The sequence below is a fragment of the Gadus macrocephalus genome, chromosome 1, assembly GCF_031168955.1.
Source record: "Gadus macrocephalus chromosome 1, ASM3116895v1".
Lineage (NCBI taxonomy): Eukaryota > Metazoa > Chordata > Actinopteri > Gadiformes > Gadidae > Gadus > Gadus macrocephalus.
The window spans coordinates 12,512,105-12,532,421 of NC_082382.1; the positions used below are offsets into that span (position 1 = coordinate 12,512,105).

A 20,317-nucleotide genomic window follows, 5' to 3' on the forward strand; every position below is an offset into this window, starting at 1 on the left:
CCTTTTATGTACCCGGCCCACACACTTGATATCACAGCGGGTGGTTTAATATTCTGGTCAATATGCTCTCCTGGATCCTGAACATACGGCAGGCTGAGGGAGGAGCATCAATTATATCGTTATCCTGGTTTGCCACCACACAATTTCCGGTCTCTTAGTTCATATCAGCTTGTAACAGTCCAAAGAGCAATAATATTAATAACATGACAAGAATTAATACTAGAAAAAAAAAAAAAAAAAAAAACTCTCCCTCTCTTTCCCTCTCTCTCCCTTTCTCTGCCTCTCTTCCCTCTCTCTCCCTTTCTCTCGTTACTGAAAGTCCAGCCCACTTTCTCTCTTGCAAATAACGCTCATTTGGAGCATCCACGTCCCAGGCGTTCCGTTGTTGGATGAGAACGCCTGGGAACGAGGTTAATTCAAAGGGAAAGGGTTGTCCCGCCCCCCCACTGAGCAGCGGTCGCGGTAGCACTAATGTACTCTTGAGCAGCACTCAGCTCCAGCAGTCAACTCCACTCCACTCAACCCTGCTGCACACCGCGCCGCACTAGTGTGAAACATTGGGCTTCAAAGTTTGAATCGGCGCGCATTGATTGACCAACGTCAACATCATTCGGGAACCAAAGGTGAGCAATGAAGATCGTTGTAAAAGTGAAATTAATTGTCACACAGAAAATTTTATCTCGGTGTTTTTTTTTATTGAACATCCCTTTGCCGAGACCATAAAAAATATGCGTTGAGGCCAGCATTTGCAAAAGTAGAACCGACATCTGGTCACAAATCAATGATGCCGTTCCGATTTAATGTCTGGTTCGTTATAGTTTTGCTCTTATGGTAAATGTAGGCTACTGATATGAGTAGTAGACCGTTATTACATTTAAACGTTATTTAATGCCGTCATTAAACTTTATTCAGCTTTATTTTGTTATAACCACGCATGCCTTTTGCCTTTATATTGTTTTTGCCCTCTTCACTAAAAGTTTCAGCAATGTATGTTTTTGATATGCAGCAATTGTATGAAATCAACGTTAAACAATATTATACCTCATATCAGGGATGCATGCAGCCATATGATATACCATTGTTTATTATAGAATACCTAATGCTGAAAATGAACTATGTCTGAACGTTTTTTTTTAATATTATGCTAAAAAAAGTACTTTGTATTGATGAGCAGTTGGAGTTGGAGTATTTGTAGACACGTTGACACAGGTTTTGCCACACACTGAGGTAAACAAAGAGCTTAGAAGATGTCTAGTGAAAAAGATATGTGTACAATGTCAACATCGTTCACAGTCCAATATCTGCACTGGCATTTGACAGGGAAACGCAACAGCTGCTGGAAAGTAACAATGCTAATTCATGTAGAGATGCTCTGCACTACACTTGTAATAATGATACAAGGTAATTGCGTGGTGAAATATTTGGATGACTTAGTGGAGTCACAAGATTACAAAAGGCATGCAGTGACATAACGTCTTGTGATCAACGATAATCGCAGGCCAGAGAGCGGAGGAAAGAGAAACAGAAAACACCTTGTCTATCCATTACATACATCTGAAGTCACAGATCAGACGGTTCAGATTATGTTTGATGCTTTTATTGCTCCTTCCCGGTCTCTAGGACCTCATTGTTCAAATAAACATTGGTTAAACCTCAACTACAACTGCCTAAAATGTCTTGTCATCTGCCTACAAGGAGATTTATTCCAAGTGGACTCATTACACTACATGATCTCCGATCTGCAACAGATCCTCCGCACAGTGTGTTCTATGTAGTGGGGAAACCAGGAGAAACGGACACACCCATGGGCCTTTTTCTACATTAGTCCTGCACTCTAAATATTGAATCATGTTTATATCGATTTCCATGCTGCCCAAAATTCCATGTGCTTTTAATATAAACCATGGCTTGAATTCACTGAAAGTTTGTTGAAAACGTTTGTTGCAGGTTGAATGACAATGTGTATGCTTCATTTCACTTACACAGGAGTGCAGTTATACATCGGATAGCGTAACGGAGGACTTCTGTTCCGTTAAAAGGTGGCGTTGAATTGTTTTTTAAAAGGTTCCTGTGAAAAAATGGACATTCAGAGAGTGGCATTGTGTTTATCTTACGTGATATTATACCTGGATATATCCCTGAGCCAAAAGGACTGCACCCGCGTGGACTGTCCCGCTCTGCAGAATTGCATTGAGGAAGTGCTGGAGGTGGGTGCGTGCTGTGCCACATGCGTTCACAAGGGATGCACCTGTGAGGGGTACCAGTACTATGACTGCGTCAACGCAGGCTTCCGCAAGGGGAAAGTTCCCCAGGGAGAGTCCTACTTTGTGGACTTTGGGAGCACCGAGTGCTCCTGTCCCCGCGGAGGAGGGAGGATCAGCTGTCAGTTCATCCCATGCCCAGACCTTCCCTCTAACTGCATTGATATAAGACAGCCTGCAGACGGTTGTCCGCAATGTGGGAGGATTGGGTGTGTCCATGGCAACGACAAGTACAAGGCCGGCCACAGGTTCCATATGGACCCGTGCCAGATGTGCTACTGCCCTAACGATGGAGGCCACCTGGTGTGTTCACCCGTTCCTGGGTGTAATCCGCAAGGTAGTAAAAAAACAATGCTGACCCCTCCAACGGAGAACAATGAGCCTTTACGAGGTGTCAGTCACCTGCCAGACAACACACAGACCCGACCTCGGGAGCCCTTTTCAAAGTTGCCGCTTGGCGACACTCTGCCTCTGTATAAGCAGGACCCGCCCGCTTTTGGCACAGACGAGTATGACTATACCTTGACAGAACCCACCTCTTCCCTGCCGCTGGAACGGGACCAAATCCTCAAATCTATCGCATCCCCACTAGCACACCCGGAAGCCAGCTTCGTTTCCTCCACCTCCCGTGATGACAGGAGGAGAGAGGAGCCCGGAGAGACACCGGGAAGTCTGGACCAGGAGAGGAACTATCAGGTCAAGGTTCGCCATCAGCTGCTGCGACAGTACACTGAACAGCCTACCGCGGGAGCTCGCAGTGAAACGATAACCTCGGCGGGCATGGCCGCCACCACGCAGAGCGGGACCACGGAGAGTCCCACGCCGCAACAGGAAGCCCCTGGGAAGACCGCTCGGCGTCAGGACGGAGACCGGGAAAGGGTGGCGCCGAACACGTCAAAGGACACGCCGGCGTTCTCTGCCGCTTCTGATAAAGAAGGCAGACTCGGCGGCCATCACAGGCACAGGCAGAGCGACAACTCTAGCCGCCATGTTTCTTCACATGCTCAAGGCCATGAGGGACCAACGGAGGCCGTTGGGGGGGAGCAGCGCCCACATCCGACGGTCCAGTGGAGTCCCACCAGAAGGGCACCGGTCAGGAGGAGGGAGGAGGGAGATAAGCCAAGGAGACAGGCCCAGACGCTCCTCAATTACCATTCTCAGACTGCAGAGGGAGAAACAGATGGTAAGCAGGCCGTTTATTCCTCATTTCACCTTTTGCAATGGGCAGCGTAAGACTCTTTATTACTTTTATATTACCATCGGCCTTATACTGGATAAAATCCATCATATAATTGTTTACAAAATGTCTGAACCCAAATGGATAATCTCGGCTTACTATGTGATGATTTGTGTGACATTTATGTGATGACGAAGGCACTTTATCAGAGAACATCTTCCTCTTATTCACTGACATCCTGTGTTTGGACAGGGGATTCATGATCCCTGTGCTCCAACTGGCATCCATCCAGTAAAAGCAGTGGTTCATTGAGAGTGTAAGTTCCCTCGATAGCATCTATCTACCCTTCTCAGAAGAGCTCAGGAAACACAAAGATGCGTACACTCGGTGCCTTTGTTGGAGATGATATAGACCTTTTAGTCCAATGAGCGACCATGTTGCCTTCCACCCTCATGCTGATGGCAGTCCATGTTCATGCACTGTGTTTGCACCCTTCATATTTACCGATCAAAATCTATTCCCTTCAGTGCACAAAACCTTCTATTGAGGACTCCTGAGATGGAATGCAGAGTATGAGAAGGTTGCACAGATGAAAAGGGAGATGACACACAGATTAAACCTTATTGAAAACTATGGACACAACATTTTTCATGTTTTTTAGAGTTCAGGTAGAGATTTTCTGTGACTTTGGGTCCAGTAAAGTTTCAAATACGATCTACGGATATTTGTTGTACAAGTTGTGTATTTAACATAACCATAGCCTACAAAGTGTTTGTCGTCCAAATTTCCCCTTGCCAAGAGTGCCTTGCTATGCTGTTCGAAGGGTCAATACGGTTTGTTAAAGGGGTAAACAAACCTGGAACTCAAGCAGATCCATCTTATTGCTGTTTAACATGTGTGCTAATAGCAGGTTGTGCAGCATGCTGTAATCTATGGATGTGTCCACCCCATATCTAGTACACCTCTTTTACTACTCAATGTATTTTGTTGAGACCTGTCAGAATTGTTCTCTCCTTTCAGCACCGGGCCTCTATAGGAATGCAGAGTATGTATGTACCAATGATAAGCTACTATGGGAATACCTATAGAGTCTGCCAGATACATTCAATGACATAACATTTGAATGTTTTCAAATGGTATTACTGATTTGAATCTTTAGGGTAATTTTTGGACTAAGAACAATGTATTAGGCCAAGGTCAGGTTAAGCTGTGAGGGCCTGTGAATTCATGCAGCAACACATTAGGGTAATACCTTAGAATCTTTTGTGTGTGTGTGCTTTGTTTTGACTCAGTGGAAGGATTTGTTTATTTCATATTCTCCCTGTGTATATCCAGTGTTTGGAGGCCGGTCTGGCTATTCTCCATGTCCCTGGGCGACGTGACGTTGTTAGGGTCCATAGGTGAAGGTTGCTTGGCTAGAGGGAGAACATTTCCAGGATTTCCAGTGACATGTTTAAAATGACGGCAGGAAGAGTATAGGGGCAGAGGATGCTTGACTAATGGCTATTATCAATTGAATTAGTGATGCATGCCAGAGGCTGCTTCAAAATAAGGAAAGCAGAAGGCACGCATCGCAAAGAAGCAATTATAACCATCTGAAAACAAACGGGCTCACTTTGTGTTGAATCACAGCTCGGGGTAAATGTATAATTCTTTTGGTCCTCCCCCCCCCAGTGAATAGTCCGCCCTAGTTTGACTTTCTTGCGTTCGCCGCAACAGAGGCTGTGTGTGTGTGCTCAACAGGGGGGAGGGGGGAGGGGGGGTCCTCAGGCCTCGCTCATGGACGGCCCGGGCCGCGGTGTAGTGTTTCTCTGGGGGGCTACCTGGGAGCAGCGTAATACCCATGTGATGAATGAGAGCTCTGTTGTGGCTTGATTGCCAGACACTCCCCGGCCGGTCCCTCGTGAGCCAGCGTGAGGACCACCAGACTGTCCCGCGAGGTCGCTGGCTTTCCTGTCCCAGAACCCACGGCTGAGGTGCATCCTCGAGAAACAAGCACGTCAAACTGGCACGGGCCACTTAACCTATCCCGCCCGAGAGCTCCTATTATGTCTTGAAACAAATAATGCACACGGGGAAATGAAGACAGACGTGCCGCAGGGCGAAACTAATGCATGGCTCTGATTCAGAATTCATCGGAAAGTATGAGTCGAAATGTGAAATGGAGAAGTTCGTAGAGGTGGGAACTTTTTCTTTTTTTTTCATCAGCACTGTTACAACATGCACGCCTGTGTGAGTGGGAAGAAGAGATGTGTAATTTTCCTGAGAATGAAAATGAGTTGATTGGAAACGCAATGTGTATGTCGGTTTCGAAAGAGGTTTCGCACTCTGGTTGATCTGCAGAATCTTGCGGTTCACAGGCATATTTCCCATGCACGACATGCTCTAATTGTACACCAACCAAATCACACATCACTCATACTTATAATTACACAGAGGCATGAAACCACTCATTAAAAACATCTAAAAGAAAATGTTTAGCAGTGATGAATAGCAGTGTAGTCGTTTGCTTTTCTCGCTCTCTTTTATTGAAATCGACCCCTTTCACCTATCATCATGTTTTTGCAACTGAGTCTTATGAACAGGCGATTTTGTTCGATTGGGTTTGATTATACTTTTGTATTGCTTGTTATCGCCACTGATTTCCTGAATTGATTGGATTCCTATTCACAAGGTGCCAATTCGAATCAGATTCAATTCAATATCGAGGTTGTTAGCGATATTACAATGCAAATGTTGTTTGAATAAACATTAAGAATTGACCCCAAGGCATTTACATTAATTTACTTTTTATTTCTAACATGACTGCACTACAGCGGTACTCACACTGTATTGCAAATTGAAGAAGCAAAGGCCGGCCGCAGGAGACTTAACGGGGTTCAAGCTTCAAGAATCCACAGGGAAATGCGTAGATTAAAAGTTCAATCTCTGGGGCAGCCCACAGGCTGCTACTGAGTTTACCATGTATGTATTGTAGTGACCCAGGTTCTATTCCCACCGTCTTATGCTGCATGTCGTTCTCTCTTCTACAAGCTGCTTTCCTGTCTCTTTTCACTGTTCTGTCCATAAAGAAAAAGATTGATCTCTTGATTATAGGAAACAATATCAAACCACACAAATGTAGATTGATTTAAATCAGAAGATCGATTTTTCAAACCCAGCCCTAATTTGTTTTCCTTCCAACTCTAAGATCTGTCAGTGAACAGATTCATCACTGCAGACAATTTCCTATTTTATTGCCTACGCAGCAAAACAGTCAACACTGGCAGCTTGGCCAATCAGCCATCCCCATGGAGTGATGATGAAGAAATCGGGAAGTGGCGTTTTTGTCGTTCCTACAATGGCTAAATAAATCGAATAATATTTATGCTGCTTTGGGTTTTGGCGTTCTAATGTCAATGGTGATGGTAGCGGTAATACTCGTTAGTTGTTTATTTGGAAATGGGCCAATAGGGATCCAACTGGCTGAAGCTCATCCATTTTGCTGCCAAATAAGGAGTGAAGACGCCTCTCAGAAAACACAGTGAATATGGCCTGGCTGTGTGAGGGCACAACAGACCAGCGATCATCGACTGCAATCTGCTTGCACCGTGTGTGTTATACTTTCTTCCATTGCCTGGTTATTTAACCACAGGAAGAAATCTTATTTCAGGGCTGGAGGTTACTGTGAGAAACCATCAACGAGTCCAACCTCTGCTCCAACAACTGCTATTAACCTTACCACAACCTCCACCGATTTAGTTAAGCCAGGTGGGCTATGAGGTCCATCTGGCTTAACTAAATCGGTGGAGGTTGTGGTATCTTGGGCATCTTGGGCAGGTTGGTCTAACGGAACAAAGTCAGTCTGCAAAGCCGTGTTCTCTGAAAGCCTGTCAGCTGTGCTAGCCAAATTAATTCACGGGGACAAGAGAGCGCCCCTCCTGTGATGTCACACCCAGCTGCTGAACATGTGAGCCGTGTTGTTGACATGGGGGGCCGGGGGGGGGGGGGGGGGGGGGGGGGGGGGATTGGTCATGTGATTTAGGTAACACAGAGATGACTGTGGTACGTGTGTGATGTATGTTGTATGGTGGGAAAACAGTGGGATGTGTGTTGAGAGCTGACACACATGTTAACATCATTTTTAGAGAATACGCACACACACACACACACACACACAAACACACGTTACAATTTCTTATTAAAGGGTTCCTTAATCATGTCATTCTGAGGTAGTCTTGGTTTTTTTTGTTGTTGTTTCTGCTGTTTTAGTTCCACTCTTCACTCCTAACTAAGAGCCAATGATATTGAGAGAAAAAAATGGAATGCAGGGGACCTGTTGCTGGATCGTGTGATGAGCTCATAACTACAGGCTTATTTTTCTTTCAAACACACACACACAGACACACAGACAAATACACACACACACACACAAGCAGAAACACACGCACACACACACCAACACACACCCCCCACACGGAAACACACACACACACACACACACACACACACACACACACACACACACACACACACCACACACACACACACACACACACACACACACACACACACACACACAAAGAAACAGACATACACAAACAGAAACACACAAAGAAACACACACGCACACACAAACAAACATCCACACACAACAAAACACACACACACAAGTTGTTTTTGGTGTTGACACAAAGGTGTTTTATTTGTTTCTCTGTCTGCTAGGTGGCCTCTTCTGCTTTGGCCCACCTGTGTGTGCACTTCCAGAACCACCGCTGACAAGTCGAGAGCTGCCCCCGTGTTTTTTCATGTTTGCCTAGCGTCTTATTGTTCAAGCGAGGTGATGTCACTCGCTTTTATTTCGGATGTGCACCGGAGCAACGGTCTGGCGATAATGTTAGTGGGACGGGCAGGTGTAATAACAGACCAAGAGACAGAGAGAGAGAGAGAGAGAGAGAGAGAGAGAGAGAGAGAGAGAGAGAGAGAGAGAGAGAGAGAGAGAGAGAGGGAGAGAGAGAGAGAGAGAGAGAGAGAGAGAGGAGAGAGAGAGAGAGAGAGAGAGAGAGAGAGAGAGAAGAGAGAGAGAGAGAGAGAGAGAGAGAGAGAGAGAGAGAGAGAGAGAGAGAGAGCGAGAGAGAGAGAGAGAGAGAGAGAGAGAGAGAGGGAGAGAGAGAGAGAGAGAGAGAGAGAGAGAGAGAGAGAGAGAGAGATATGCCCCCTCCCTCCACCCCCTTTCACACACCATGATGGATCAGCTCGGCTAATTATTACACTTCTCTGAGAGCAAGTGTGTTGTTCTGGCTAAATTACGAGGCCTGCCAACCACATGACACGGGGTCGGATGTGCTTGGCAGATTTATCAGTTCGGAAGTCCTTTATTAATGTCTTGAGGACCTTGATACTTCATGTCATATAACGTTTTTTAAATTCTAAACGTTTCAACTCCCTTCTGAGAATTCATTCATATCCCCCCCCCCCCCACCTCATCTCTGTTGGATCGCGTTACTGACCTCGTCCTTACGCTGCCATCTGGATCCACACATGGGGCAAATTAACGAGTGTCACACAATGAGGGAGCGCCGAATCCACCTGGAGAAAATGAATAGGGGCGCAAACGAAGGAGGATGAATAATTGTGTTATTTGTCTTATGATAACACTGACGTACTCATCCAAGGGTTCAAAGAGACTTGTTTAACTGCCTGACTGGGACAGATTTCTACGCATCAAAGCGTCATTGCGCCTTTTGAGCTTTCAAATGTTCTCAAGCCATTCCTGCACCTATAAATTATGTATTGTGCGGCAGTCAAGGCTTGCAATCTGTAGGAACTTCCTTGGAGAGGCCCTGGAAAAAGGTATGAGAGAGAAAGAGAGAGAGATAGAGAGAGAGAGAGAGAGAGAGAGAGAGAGAGAGAGAGAGAGAGAGAGAGAGAGAGAGAGAGAGAGAGAGAGAGAGGACAGTGCTTGACGGATTTACACAACACAAAGAACATGGCATGGTAAAGACGTGTTAAGCACAGGTGGTTTTAAAGTTTAAGTGCCTCGTGACCTCAAAGACTCTGCATCTTCCTCTAAGTTTTTGTGGTGACCTTTTAAAGAGATGGATTTTCCTTCTTCAATTTCCATTCATCATCATCCAGCCCTCTCCTTATTTCATCTCTAATTATGCCTTTGATTGCCGACTTCAAATGACTTAAAAACCACAACAAACAAGTTTGGCTGTATTGCAAACAAATTATGTTCTTCAACGCACTGTACTGTATATATGCTAAAAAGCTTTTAACAGAAAAACGCCCCAACATGGTTAACGACATCTTTTTATAATATATGTGGGAATCTAATCATTTATGATCATAACTTTGAGTCACCTTCATAGTTAATAAAAAAATTTATAAAGCCAGAACAGAATAGAACAGAACTCTCAAGTGGTTAGTTTTACTTTACAGTCAAGAGTCAATTATGAGTCTTGACCCTTGCCTTACATGTATAATACATCATGACTGGAGTGACAGCAAATTCCATTAGTTTCCATTTGTTTCCTGAGTTTTCTCTAGGTCAAGAGCCACAAATCAATGTAGTGGAATGCAGTGACCTGTGACTTTACCCTGTGAGGTCCCCAGCATATTTCTCAACATAGTTTTCTCCTCTTCGGTTTTCTACTGTTTGTTCCTGGATTTGCTTGGGAAAAAGTGAGACAGATTCTCTTTCTCATTTGCTAGAAAAGCTTCTGAGTTAAACCCTATTGACTGCAGTCTACCTGTAGACGCCCTGGAGCAAGCTGTCTGAGCCCTATCTGCTCCTTAATGACCTGCATCTAAATTCAGTGTAGGTCGCTTTGGATACAAAACATCTGCAAAATAACTAAATTGTTACTTCAAAATAGCTATTTGGTTACTTCAAATAAATCCTCCTTCTCCCCCTCCCAATCATCATAATTAAAAATACAACAGAGTCTTGTCTTTTGTGAAGTGGGGCTAATTCAATACTGTAAAAGTGTTTTTAAAGAGGAGAGTATACGCCTCATCACGGCTGAGATAGAGTCAGCCGTTGTCAAAGATGCCGTTATCCATCTCTGTCAACTCCTTTCATATCTCAGGCTGTTCTTCCTGCTCTACAGCCTTACCCAGCAATCCCATTGTACACTGTTTTGTTAAGTGTGCGTTAATCAAGACACACTTCTGGGTCAACGTTGAATTCTCCGGAGACTGTGACTGTGCTCAGATGGATTGGTCTCATTTGGTTGTTTTTGTTTGCGTTTTGGATACAGTGTCGGCCGCGGAGCTGTTGAGGGTGTGCTGTGAAACGGGGGAGAAATGGGCCACAGCTAATGGTCACTGCCTCGCCATGGAGCTCCCCAGAGAGGAAAGGCACTCCATCTGTCGGTAATGTCGTTGAAGAACTTCCATCATTAGGCACAATAATGTAAACTGCACCTAGTTTTGCAATTGGCCAAAGAAAAGATATGTCGCAGTAATGCTTGTGCCTGGGTCTAAGCTCCAGGCTTTTAACTAGTTTTGTTATTAAGTTAATAATGGCCAGGATTTACATCATGACGGTCTCTCACTGTAATCCCTCATCACCTCAATTGTCTGAGGGATCCTCAATGCTTTGACTGTAATATAGTCGAGCCCTCAGGCCTTCAACAGTCGAATACGAACCGCATTTTCAGATTCAACTTCACACAGATTTAAATACATTCCAAAGTATAAATGATTTATCTTTCGACTTCTGAGAGCATGAAAGTGTATTTATCTACTGTTCTTTCAACCCACTGTTTCCCCTGTGTGTGCTTTGTTCTGTCAGAACGGCCCAGAAACAATGCTGTCTGGGTGCTCTGAGGCAGCAGCGATGCTTGGCCGGTCTCACCGCAGCCACAAGCGGAGCCGTGTGTGAGGACAGTGATGAATGTGGAGGGGACGCCTACACGGTTAGTATCACTAAGAACTGGCCGCTCATGGGCAGCAGCATGCCCGGGCTTCCCTAGGGACGGGGGGCCTCGATATCTGAGAATGGTGTGTGCTTTAATATGCATGGCGTGAGTAGGCCTGCTTTTTGACACTGCTATATGGATTGATTTTGAAATTGATTGACATGTGATCCATGGCTTTGGTTGCATTAAGTATTTCAGTTAATCCCCACTGCCTATTAGCTTACCAGTTCAACCCTTACCTAGACTTGTGCCATAGACAACCAATCAAAATACCAGCGTATGATGCTTAATTTGTGGATAAAGGATGGTAAAAGAGGATCTCCCATTTGTTCAAAGCAATACCTTCCTCTGTTGTCTGCTTGGGCCATGCAATGCTTAACTTCACACCCCTAACACCCTACAATAAACCAAATGCTATTTTAACAGTACACAGTAGAAAAGTACAAAGACAACATTTAAATTGTTAAGAAATACATTTAATAGATTGGAATACGAATGTGTAATATGTACCAAACCTAGCTTCATATCAAAAATGTATAATATATACCAAGCACATTATTTCATCATTCCTGAACACTCTGAAAGAGCCAATGACATTGAGACAAAATAATCATGATAACAGTCATATTTTATTAGAACACCCGAAAGAAAGAAGAATGAAACCAAGTCAGTCAATCAATTATCCAATAGCATTGAAGCGTATAACAGGAAAAACTTAATGTAGCCTTTCTAACAGTGGGTTCATTCATCCACTTTTAATCTAAAAATGATAATGCACCTGTGGACTTGGTAGATGAGCCAAACTACTGAACTCAAATTGTGTTTTACTTGTACATGAAGGTTTGCAAGTAGAATGTGATTCAGGATGATGTGCATGGGGAGGGAGCTGAACACGAGGGCAGACAGAGTCCAAGCCAGGTTCATTATTAGTGAAGGTAGGTCTGTCGGGTGAACTCCTTCTCCTTCCTCGGTCAGGGAGCCCAGACTGTGTATCATTCATCCAGGTGGGCAAGTTACCAGGTGGGCAGGCCACCAGGGTACATAGCAACCAGGCAGCACACATAGATAAATACATATACAGATGTATAAAATAATTTAAAACAGGCAAGAAAAAAGGGCAGTTATAATTAAGAAGAAAGAAGAGCCGGGGCTCAAGCCCCTTCAAGCGTCGATGTCTGCCCCTATCTGCCCCTCGGCCACAGCCTGAACTGGGTAGGATGACTGAAAAAAATAAATAATTGAACTTTAAACTTGAGAGAAGAGTTACTTTTTTCTTCGCGAAGTGCAAATTCAGTCTTCAAACGATCTCTTCATTATTCCATTAGTCATGCTGAATGAAAAAAGAAATCAGTCACGTGCACAAAGTACTGGTCCCAAACAATTAGTAATCAGAGGAGAGCCTGAGTTCTATGGAGCGGGGGCTTGCGTCAGCTGAGCCCGTGTCTCCTCTGATCAAATTATCCTATTAAATCTACTAGGCAGAGGCGCTTCGGAGCCAAGTACGGACAAAGGTTTCCTCTGCCTTTTGGAGTTTCACTGCAATAATAGACCGCAGATGTGTTTAAACGCGTGCTCAACAGAGTGTCAAAGTCTGAAGGGTGTGTGTGTGTGTGTGTGTGTGTGTGTGTGACATCAGTATAATGGTGGAAGTGATAGTCATGGCGACTGGGGGTCAGTGAGGCCTGGTCGTGTGTGTGATGACTAGATTTCATGAGCATCAGCCAACATTTCCCCGCTCCAATCGTCTTCCATCCAATCTGGGTATTAAAGGCTTATACACTTACCCCCTTGGCCCAAAAGGTCATTACAGTCTCAAGTCGGATAATTACCTTTAAGTGACTGTCCAAATCCAACAGCTTAAAGTACTGCTAGTCCAGAGCACACACATGCACACGCACGCACACACCTTCACACACACACACACACACACACACGCATACACACACACACACACACACACACACACACACACACACACACACACACACACACACACACACACACACACACACACACACACACACACACACGCACGGACATACACACACAAACACATTCACACAAAAAAACACACACACACACACACACACACACACACACACATGTTGGCAGTCGGTTTATTTGCTTTCCTACCTCATCTGCGGGGGTTCCTTGCTGAGCACACCAGGGGGGCTACACAGCCCAAGACTTTCTCCGTTACTCCTCTGCGGAGTCCCACACCTCCTCACACACAGCCAGTCCCTCCAACAGAGTAGGGGTCCTCCTGTCTCCCCGGTCCGAGTGTGGTGGGGTGCTGACGTCCCTGTCGGCCCTGTAGGAGTGCTGCGGCTGCTGCTCCCTGGGCCTGCGCCTGCTCAGCGAGGGCCAGCGCTGTGAGGCCCCCCCGTACCTGGGGCCCCGCTGCAGACAGAGCCTCCTCACCTGCTGCCGGGCGGAGGCCGGAGCGCAGGGTGGAGGAGCGGACGGAGGCTGGCGCCCCGTCAGGGAGAGGCCCCTTCTGGACCCCACGCCCCTGCCCAATAAAGGTGCCTTAGACACGGATGTGCTGTACGCAACACACACACACGCACGCACACACACACACACACACACACACACACACACACACACACACACACACACACACACACACACACACACACACACACACACACACACACACACACACACACACACACACACACACACACTAATACATACTGTTGTATACATACATCCATACTGTTGGACACACACCTACATATGTATGTATACATACAAACATACATACACACAGACATTGATTCATGCATGCACACACGCACACATACACGCACACACACACACACACACACACACACACACACAGATGCCCACACACACACACACACACACACACACACACACACACAGATACACAAATACACGCACAGAAACATCTACACGCAAAGACAATCACACACACACAAACACAAACAAATCTAAATTACACACAATATAATTAATTTGTTTTTCTGCTGCTACAGGGAAAGACCATTATTTGGTTACATATCTGACAAATGGTTCACCTAAGCGGCCTGCTGAGGCAGAGTTTATTAAAGTTCAAATCTCTCATTTAAAAGTTCCCATTGCTTCTCCCCCTGCAGTGCAGTACATTATTGCTGCAGGCCTATTTGGATTCTTAACTCTGAAAAGCCCTAAACCCCATTTGTTTCTACTTTGTACTAAATTGCTTTGCCACAATTGAAGGAAGATCCTGGTGGCCCTTTGACACAGTGCCTTGCACAAAGCACTAGGGACACGGATGAGATGCTGATCAAGTTGGCTGAGGCTGTAACTGCATGTCGACGACCGTCCTGCTGCTCTGTTCCTCCAGTGTCGGACAGCCCCTTCCCGAAGGAGGCCTTCTCCATCAGTAAGGAGGAGGAGGAGGAGGAGGAGGAGCAGCGGCAGGGGGTGCGGGACGAGGAGAACACGGCGGAGGGTCCCTTCCAGGTGGAGCACCCGTTCCAGGTGGAGGACATGGACGAGTGTGCGGTGTACCAGGACAGCCTCTGTCCGCAGCGCTGCGTCAACACGCCCGGCTCCTTCAGATGTGAATGCTTCGCTGGCTTCTCGCTGCAGCAGGACAACACGTGTAAACCGGGTATGACCAGGACGTATGATATGACCTACTTATATTTGTAGACAGATTTGAAAATACACATGGGGTGAGGTGTATCCAACTCTTAATGTGTAGGGTATGTACATAATATTCATTGATTTGCGGTATGAATAAAAAAAACATGTCCCGACGCTATCTGACCGTGGCACATGTGAAGCTTTTGTCGTTCATGCACATTTCCATGACAAAAAGTTGTGTACATTCCTGGCAGGAAGTTCTCCTGTTTGTCTATATTTGTCCACATGTTCCCAGTGTATTCTTTTTCTGCTGGGGCACAGCGTTCCTTCCTGCCTGCACGGACTCTGTCTAATAATAGTTATTCTAATCGCACCCTGCCATTTATTTCCTGAGCTGACAGTGACGTCTTGTTGTTCCATCAATCTCGTGCGATTGGAGACAAAGAAACACATTTAGAAATCAAACTTAGATTCATCGCCTCTTTTACAAGAGACACCTGATAGATAAATATTATACAGGGTCTATGTAAAAGGTGTAACTTTAAAGAGGTGCTGAATGAAATCTTGCACTAACTGTGACCCAGCCGGCTTTATTTAATGGCAGATCTAACTGCCGCAAGCCTCAACAGGATGCTAATGTCAGAGCTCAAACCCTAGCAAATTAAAAGCGAGCGGTGAGGCTCACCAATAAATGTTTGTCCTCGGGCAATGTTTTCCTTTCTTTCCCCTGTCCCGACTCTACCGCTGTCACAACTTTTCACCTACAACCCCAACCGCCAAAAACACACACATTGCATTGCAAGGCATTGCACAATGTTTAAACAAAAACGACGGAAACAGACAGAAAGGTGGGGAGGGAGGGGAGAAGAGAGGGGGAGTGAGGAGAGAGAGAGAGTCAGACTCAGTGATTGCAGTGTAATTACTCGCTCCCTCATGATGAGTGGATTCACTTCTGATCCCGCAGAGCGTGAGGAGAACGGCTTGGAGGAGCATCACAAAGCCACAGCAGGAGGTGTGGAGGAGCCAACTACAACCCCACCTCCTCCTCCTCCTCCTCCTCCTCCCAGCACCCCCACCCAAGCCCTGCTCAACCCCTGCGAAGGTGAGACCACATCAGTCTCCGGGCAGAAGGTGTGATGAGGGGATGTGGGTTGGGTGGGTGCGGAAATGACGGAGTCTCAGAGTGTCGGAAGATCACAAACGACGGCACTCTCGCTCATCCCCATGTCTTTAATCAGCGGCCTGCAAGGGGAATCTAACGGCGGGAAAATGACACAGAGAACTGAGGTGGCCCCAGTGCCTCCAGCATGGATAGGCATGTCATTATTTTAAACCTCGCCGGTGTGTTTGTTTTTCCCCCGGCTTGTAATTGTTTTGCAAAGGCCAGACCCAAGCAGGTAGGATGGTATCAAAGATCGCTTTGTTGTCCCGAATGCATCCCGCCACTCTCGCCGAGATGGTATTTTGTTGTTGTTGTGTCTGACTTGTTTGCCAAAAACTCGGGGATGGAAATAGGAAATAGAATGGCACCAGGTCAGGATCCGATCCGAAAACAGGAAGTGAGCTTTATACTGCGGTACAATAACTTGTTTATCTTGCATACAAACACACACACACACACACACACACACACACACACACACACACACACACACACACACACACACACACACACAGAATGATGGCCGCCTATCTCTCAAAACATGAGTCCGACCCTGAATCCTGCCATGGGAAGCCCTGGCAGAGAGAAGTTTGTTGCAGCCTTCGTCTAACTACCTGTGTGTGTTGTTGTTTGTCAGGACATAACCCCTGTGCTCAGCAGTGCCGCCCAGTGGGAGGACGGGTGCAGTGCTCCTGTGGTCGGGGCTTCTCACTGAGGGCTGATGGGTACTCTTGTGAAGGTGAGGATTAGGAAACACGATGCTGGACACGCTATATATAATTAATAACAATGATTGCATCAATGCACTTGATTTTTGCCAGAACACACAGCTGGAGGTCAGAATATCTGACAATTTCAAACTCTGACTCTGTCTGGTTCCAGTCTAGTGTATAATCCTTGGCAGAAACATGTCTGTTACTAGTTAACCATTATTGTCATTGCAAACACACAATGCTACACAACAATATGTGTTCACCACATTTAACTCCCCACTAGCTGCAGCAGCGGCAGTGGGCAGCCCTTTATATTGTACATCTTCCAATTGGCTGGACACACAACTTTAACTTGAATTTCATCACCTGATGGTTGACTACTTGGAAGTGAATAGAGTTTGCATAATTCCAAATTAATAAATCAGTTTAGCCTATACCTAGTTATCATTCTTCTAACCCTCTGTTGGTTTCATTTAAGTCTGATATTGTGTCACACTACTTTTCCATCGCTACAATATGAATTAGTTATTATCCCAAAGCCTCAAATCTTAACGCTCAGCTTTAGCTGCATAAACACATTGAATAAACCGCTTACTTTCCTTCACCCAGGCATGAAATTTGAAATATATGATAATTTTGAAAATGGTGAATAAAAAAACATTGTGATCCTTTCCGTGTCATCCGGCAAAACTGATGATATTTGCCAACGATAATGACCAGAGTTTATGAGGATCTGAGTAAACTTGAAAAAAAAGTTTGACAAAATCCAAGTGCGTTGGCGAGAAACGGCTTTAGTTTGAAGGCGGTGAGGTAATCGCATTGTTGGGATATTTGGATGAACAATCTAATCTGCCACCCTTGGGAGCCCCTATAACAGACGAGACGCCTTCAATTAATAGTGACAACGTTATTTCACAAGCTCACCGCTCACCGCTGGAGAGCCGGAATCTTCCCTGCGCCTGTGTTGTCTTGCAGCTAGCATTCAGCACATAAACAACAACAACAACAACAACAACAACAAGGAGACTAGGAGCTTTGTCTCTCCGCTAAAGGTTGAGTGACACCCAGAAGGCGAGCTCCTTAGGGTGAGGCTCATGATAAGTTGTTTGCCCCCCCGCCCCTCCTTCGGTGTACAGCGAGGTCTTCCTCGGCATCTGTAGTTTTATAGATAAAGTTTGAGGCCTGCAGTGTTTACCACTGCAGTCAGATGGGAGGGATGACAGTGCTTATGACTTCTTGCCATGGGGAATGAAGCTCGTCTACAGCTGTTTGTGGACTGGAAGAATGCTCAATCAAGAGGCGATGTAATGCATTTAATAATAATGCTCATAATGGTTGCCTCTGCAGGCAATCAGTGGCAATAGAGTATCCCATTAGATGAATGGTTCCCTTTAGAGTCCCATTAGATGAATGCCACCTATTCTACTGTTTGAGTAAGGAGGGACTTTAACTGCTCCCTTCTTGGATCTCACCAAAAGATACAATAACACTCTTTTGACCCTGGAAGATTAACCTATACTAGTCCAGGGATCCGCTTCCCCCCCCCCCCTCCCCTCCTCCTCCATTTCAACCTCTTTTTAAAAAAAAAAAATTGTTAAAAAATAAAAAAATAATTGTCCATTCAATCAATTGTTATTACTGAACTGACTAGTCTTGGCCCCAATGCTTCAAACAGCAGGCTGACATTTCTAGTTTGATCTCCCTGACCTTTTGACGCAGGGCACCTTTTGATGCTTTATTCATGAAAGATACAGTGAGAGTTAGACAGGAAGATATGGGAGAGAGGGGGGAGGATGTGCAGCAAATGACAGCGGGCAGGAATCAAACCTGGGTCGCGGTAAGGACTGAGCCGTAATGGCTTAATGGCTTCGACGCAAAGGCTCCTTTGAGAAGCTCGACTCCCCTCTGATTTATCAGTTGCCATTTCCTCCACAATGGAGTCAGACAGCTTCTAATCTCTCTCTCTCCCATACCCTGTCTTCTACTCCGCATCCTCCCTCATTCCCCTAGCCCATCCTCCTCTCCATCAATATCTATTGCCTCTCCCGCATCCTTCTCCTCTTGCGCCTTTCCTCCTGCTGCTCCGCCCCCTCCTCCTCCCACATCCAACTCCTCTTCTTCCTCATCCTCTTCATCACTATCTTCCTCCTCCTCCACCTCCTCCTCCTCCCCCACATCCTCCCATGTTGGGCTCTGCATTTCAAGGCTGTCAGTCTTCACCTTGCTTCCATCTCCCTGTGCCCCAGTGTGTGTGTGTGTGTGTGTGTGTGTGTGTGTGTGTGTGTGTGTGTGTGTGTGTGTGTGTGTGTGTGTGTGTGTGTGTGTGTGTGTGTGTGTGTGTCTGTGTGTGTGTGTGTCTGTGAATTCTTGCATGACCTAAGTCCCACAAGAAGTCAACACACACACACGCAATACACACAATCAATCAATCAACTTTTTATTCAAGACACAGGAAGGTCCATAAAGACAGCACAGTACATATATAATATATATATATATATAACTATATATATAATATATACACACACACACACACACACACACACACACACACACACACACACACACACACACACACACACACACACACACACACACACACACACACACACACACACACACACACACACACACACATGCATACACACTCATCATCTGATGTACATCAGTCTGATGTACATCCACAAGAGCGTCATTTGTGAACACGCCCAGACACACAAGTGAAAGTGCACAAACACACATGTGATCATAGACACACATAGACACAAACAAACACTGCGCCTCTCTCACCACAGGGTTGTTTGCAACTTGATTATGTGTTTGGTTTTTGATATGACAGCCGATTCTGCAGGCTGATTGACAGTCAGGGAATCTCCCTTGCAGAAAATTGTCGCGGAAGTCTTTAGGCTAATGTTCCATAATGTGCTGTCTCGCGTGCGCACACACATGCACACACTCACAAAGACATACACACTCACACACACACACACACACGCACACACACGCACACACACGCACACACAGCACATACAGTTCGTTCAAAGATACAAGTGTACCAAAAAATTGTTTTTTGTTGTTTTTGAGGGTTTTTGAGTGTAAAAAGACCTGATGAGTATAGCTTTGGCAATTGTTTCCAAATATGTGTTGATTACTACTTGGGATATTCAGAGAAATAAAGGAGGGGTAAATATTAGATGAATGTATAGATATAGCATTTCAGATGGTTGGCCTGATTTCCTATTTGTCCACAGTGCCATCCAGTGGTGACTAAAAGTAATTACTGACGACGCCGGCAACATCCATATAAACACAACCGCCACAGACACAGCAGACTGAACAGAATTACACAGATGAAGATCACACAATTAACTGAATGCACACAGTTGAATGAGGAATACAAAACATGTAGCGTTTTGTAAACTGCCTATTCTTTCCACCTTCTCCTTCTCATCCTCTGCAGATGTCAACGAGTGCTTGGTGCAGAGCCATACCTGCGG

General features: G+C 45.5%; 1 protein-coding gene across 1 annotated transcript in view; it reads left to right on the forward strand.

Annotated features, from left to right (window-relative positions):
• Positions 1-385: 385 nt before the first annotated feature.
• Positions 386-20,317, forward strand: part of LOC132460305 (fibulin-2-like) — a 21,567-nt gene continuing 1,635 nt past the window's right edge. The window contains exons 1-9 of the mRNA XM_060055328.1: positions 386-623; positions 1,987-3,444; positions 10,683-10,797; positions 11,219-11,342; positions 13,663-13,870; positions 14,701-14,970; positions 15,910-16,047; positions 16,745-16,846; positions 20,281-20,313. Coding sequence (XP_059911311.1) covers positions 2,079-3,444; positions 10,683-10,797; positions 11,219-11,342; positions 13,663-13,870; positions 14,701-14,970; positions 15,910-16,047; positions 16,745-16,846; positions 20,281-20,313 — 2,356 coding nt within the window. The 5' untranslated portion in view covers positions 386-623; positions 1,987-2,078. The remainder of the gene's footprint in view (positions 624-1,986; positions 3,445-10,682; positions 10,798-11,218; positions 11,343-13,662; positions 13,871-14,700; positions 14,971-15,909; positions 16,048-16,744; positions 16,847-20,280; positions 20,314-20,317) is intronic.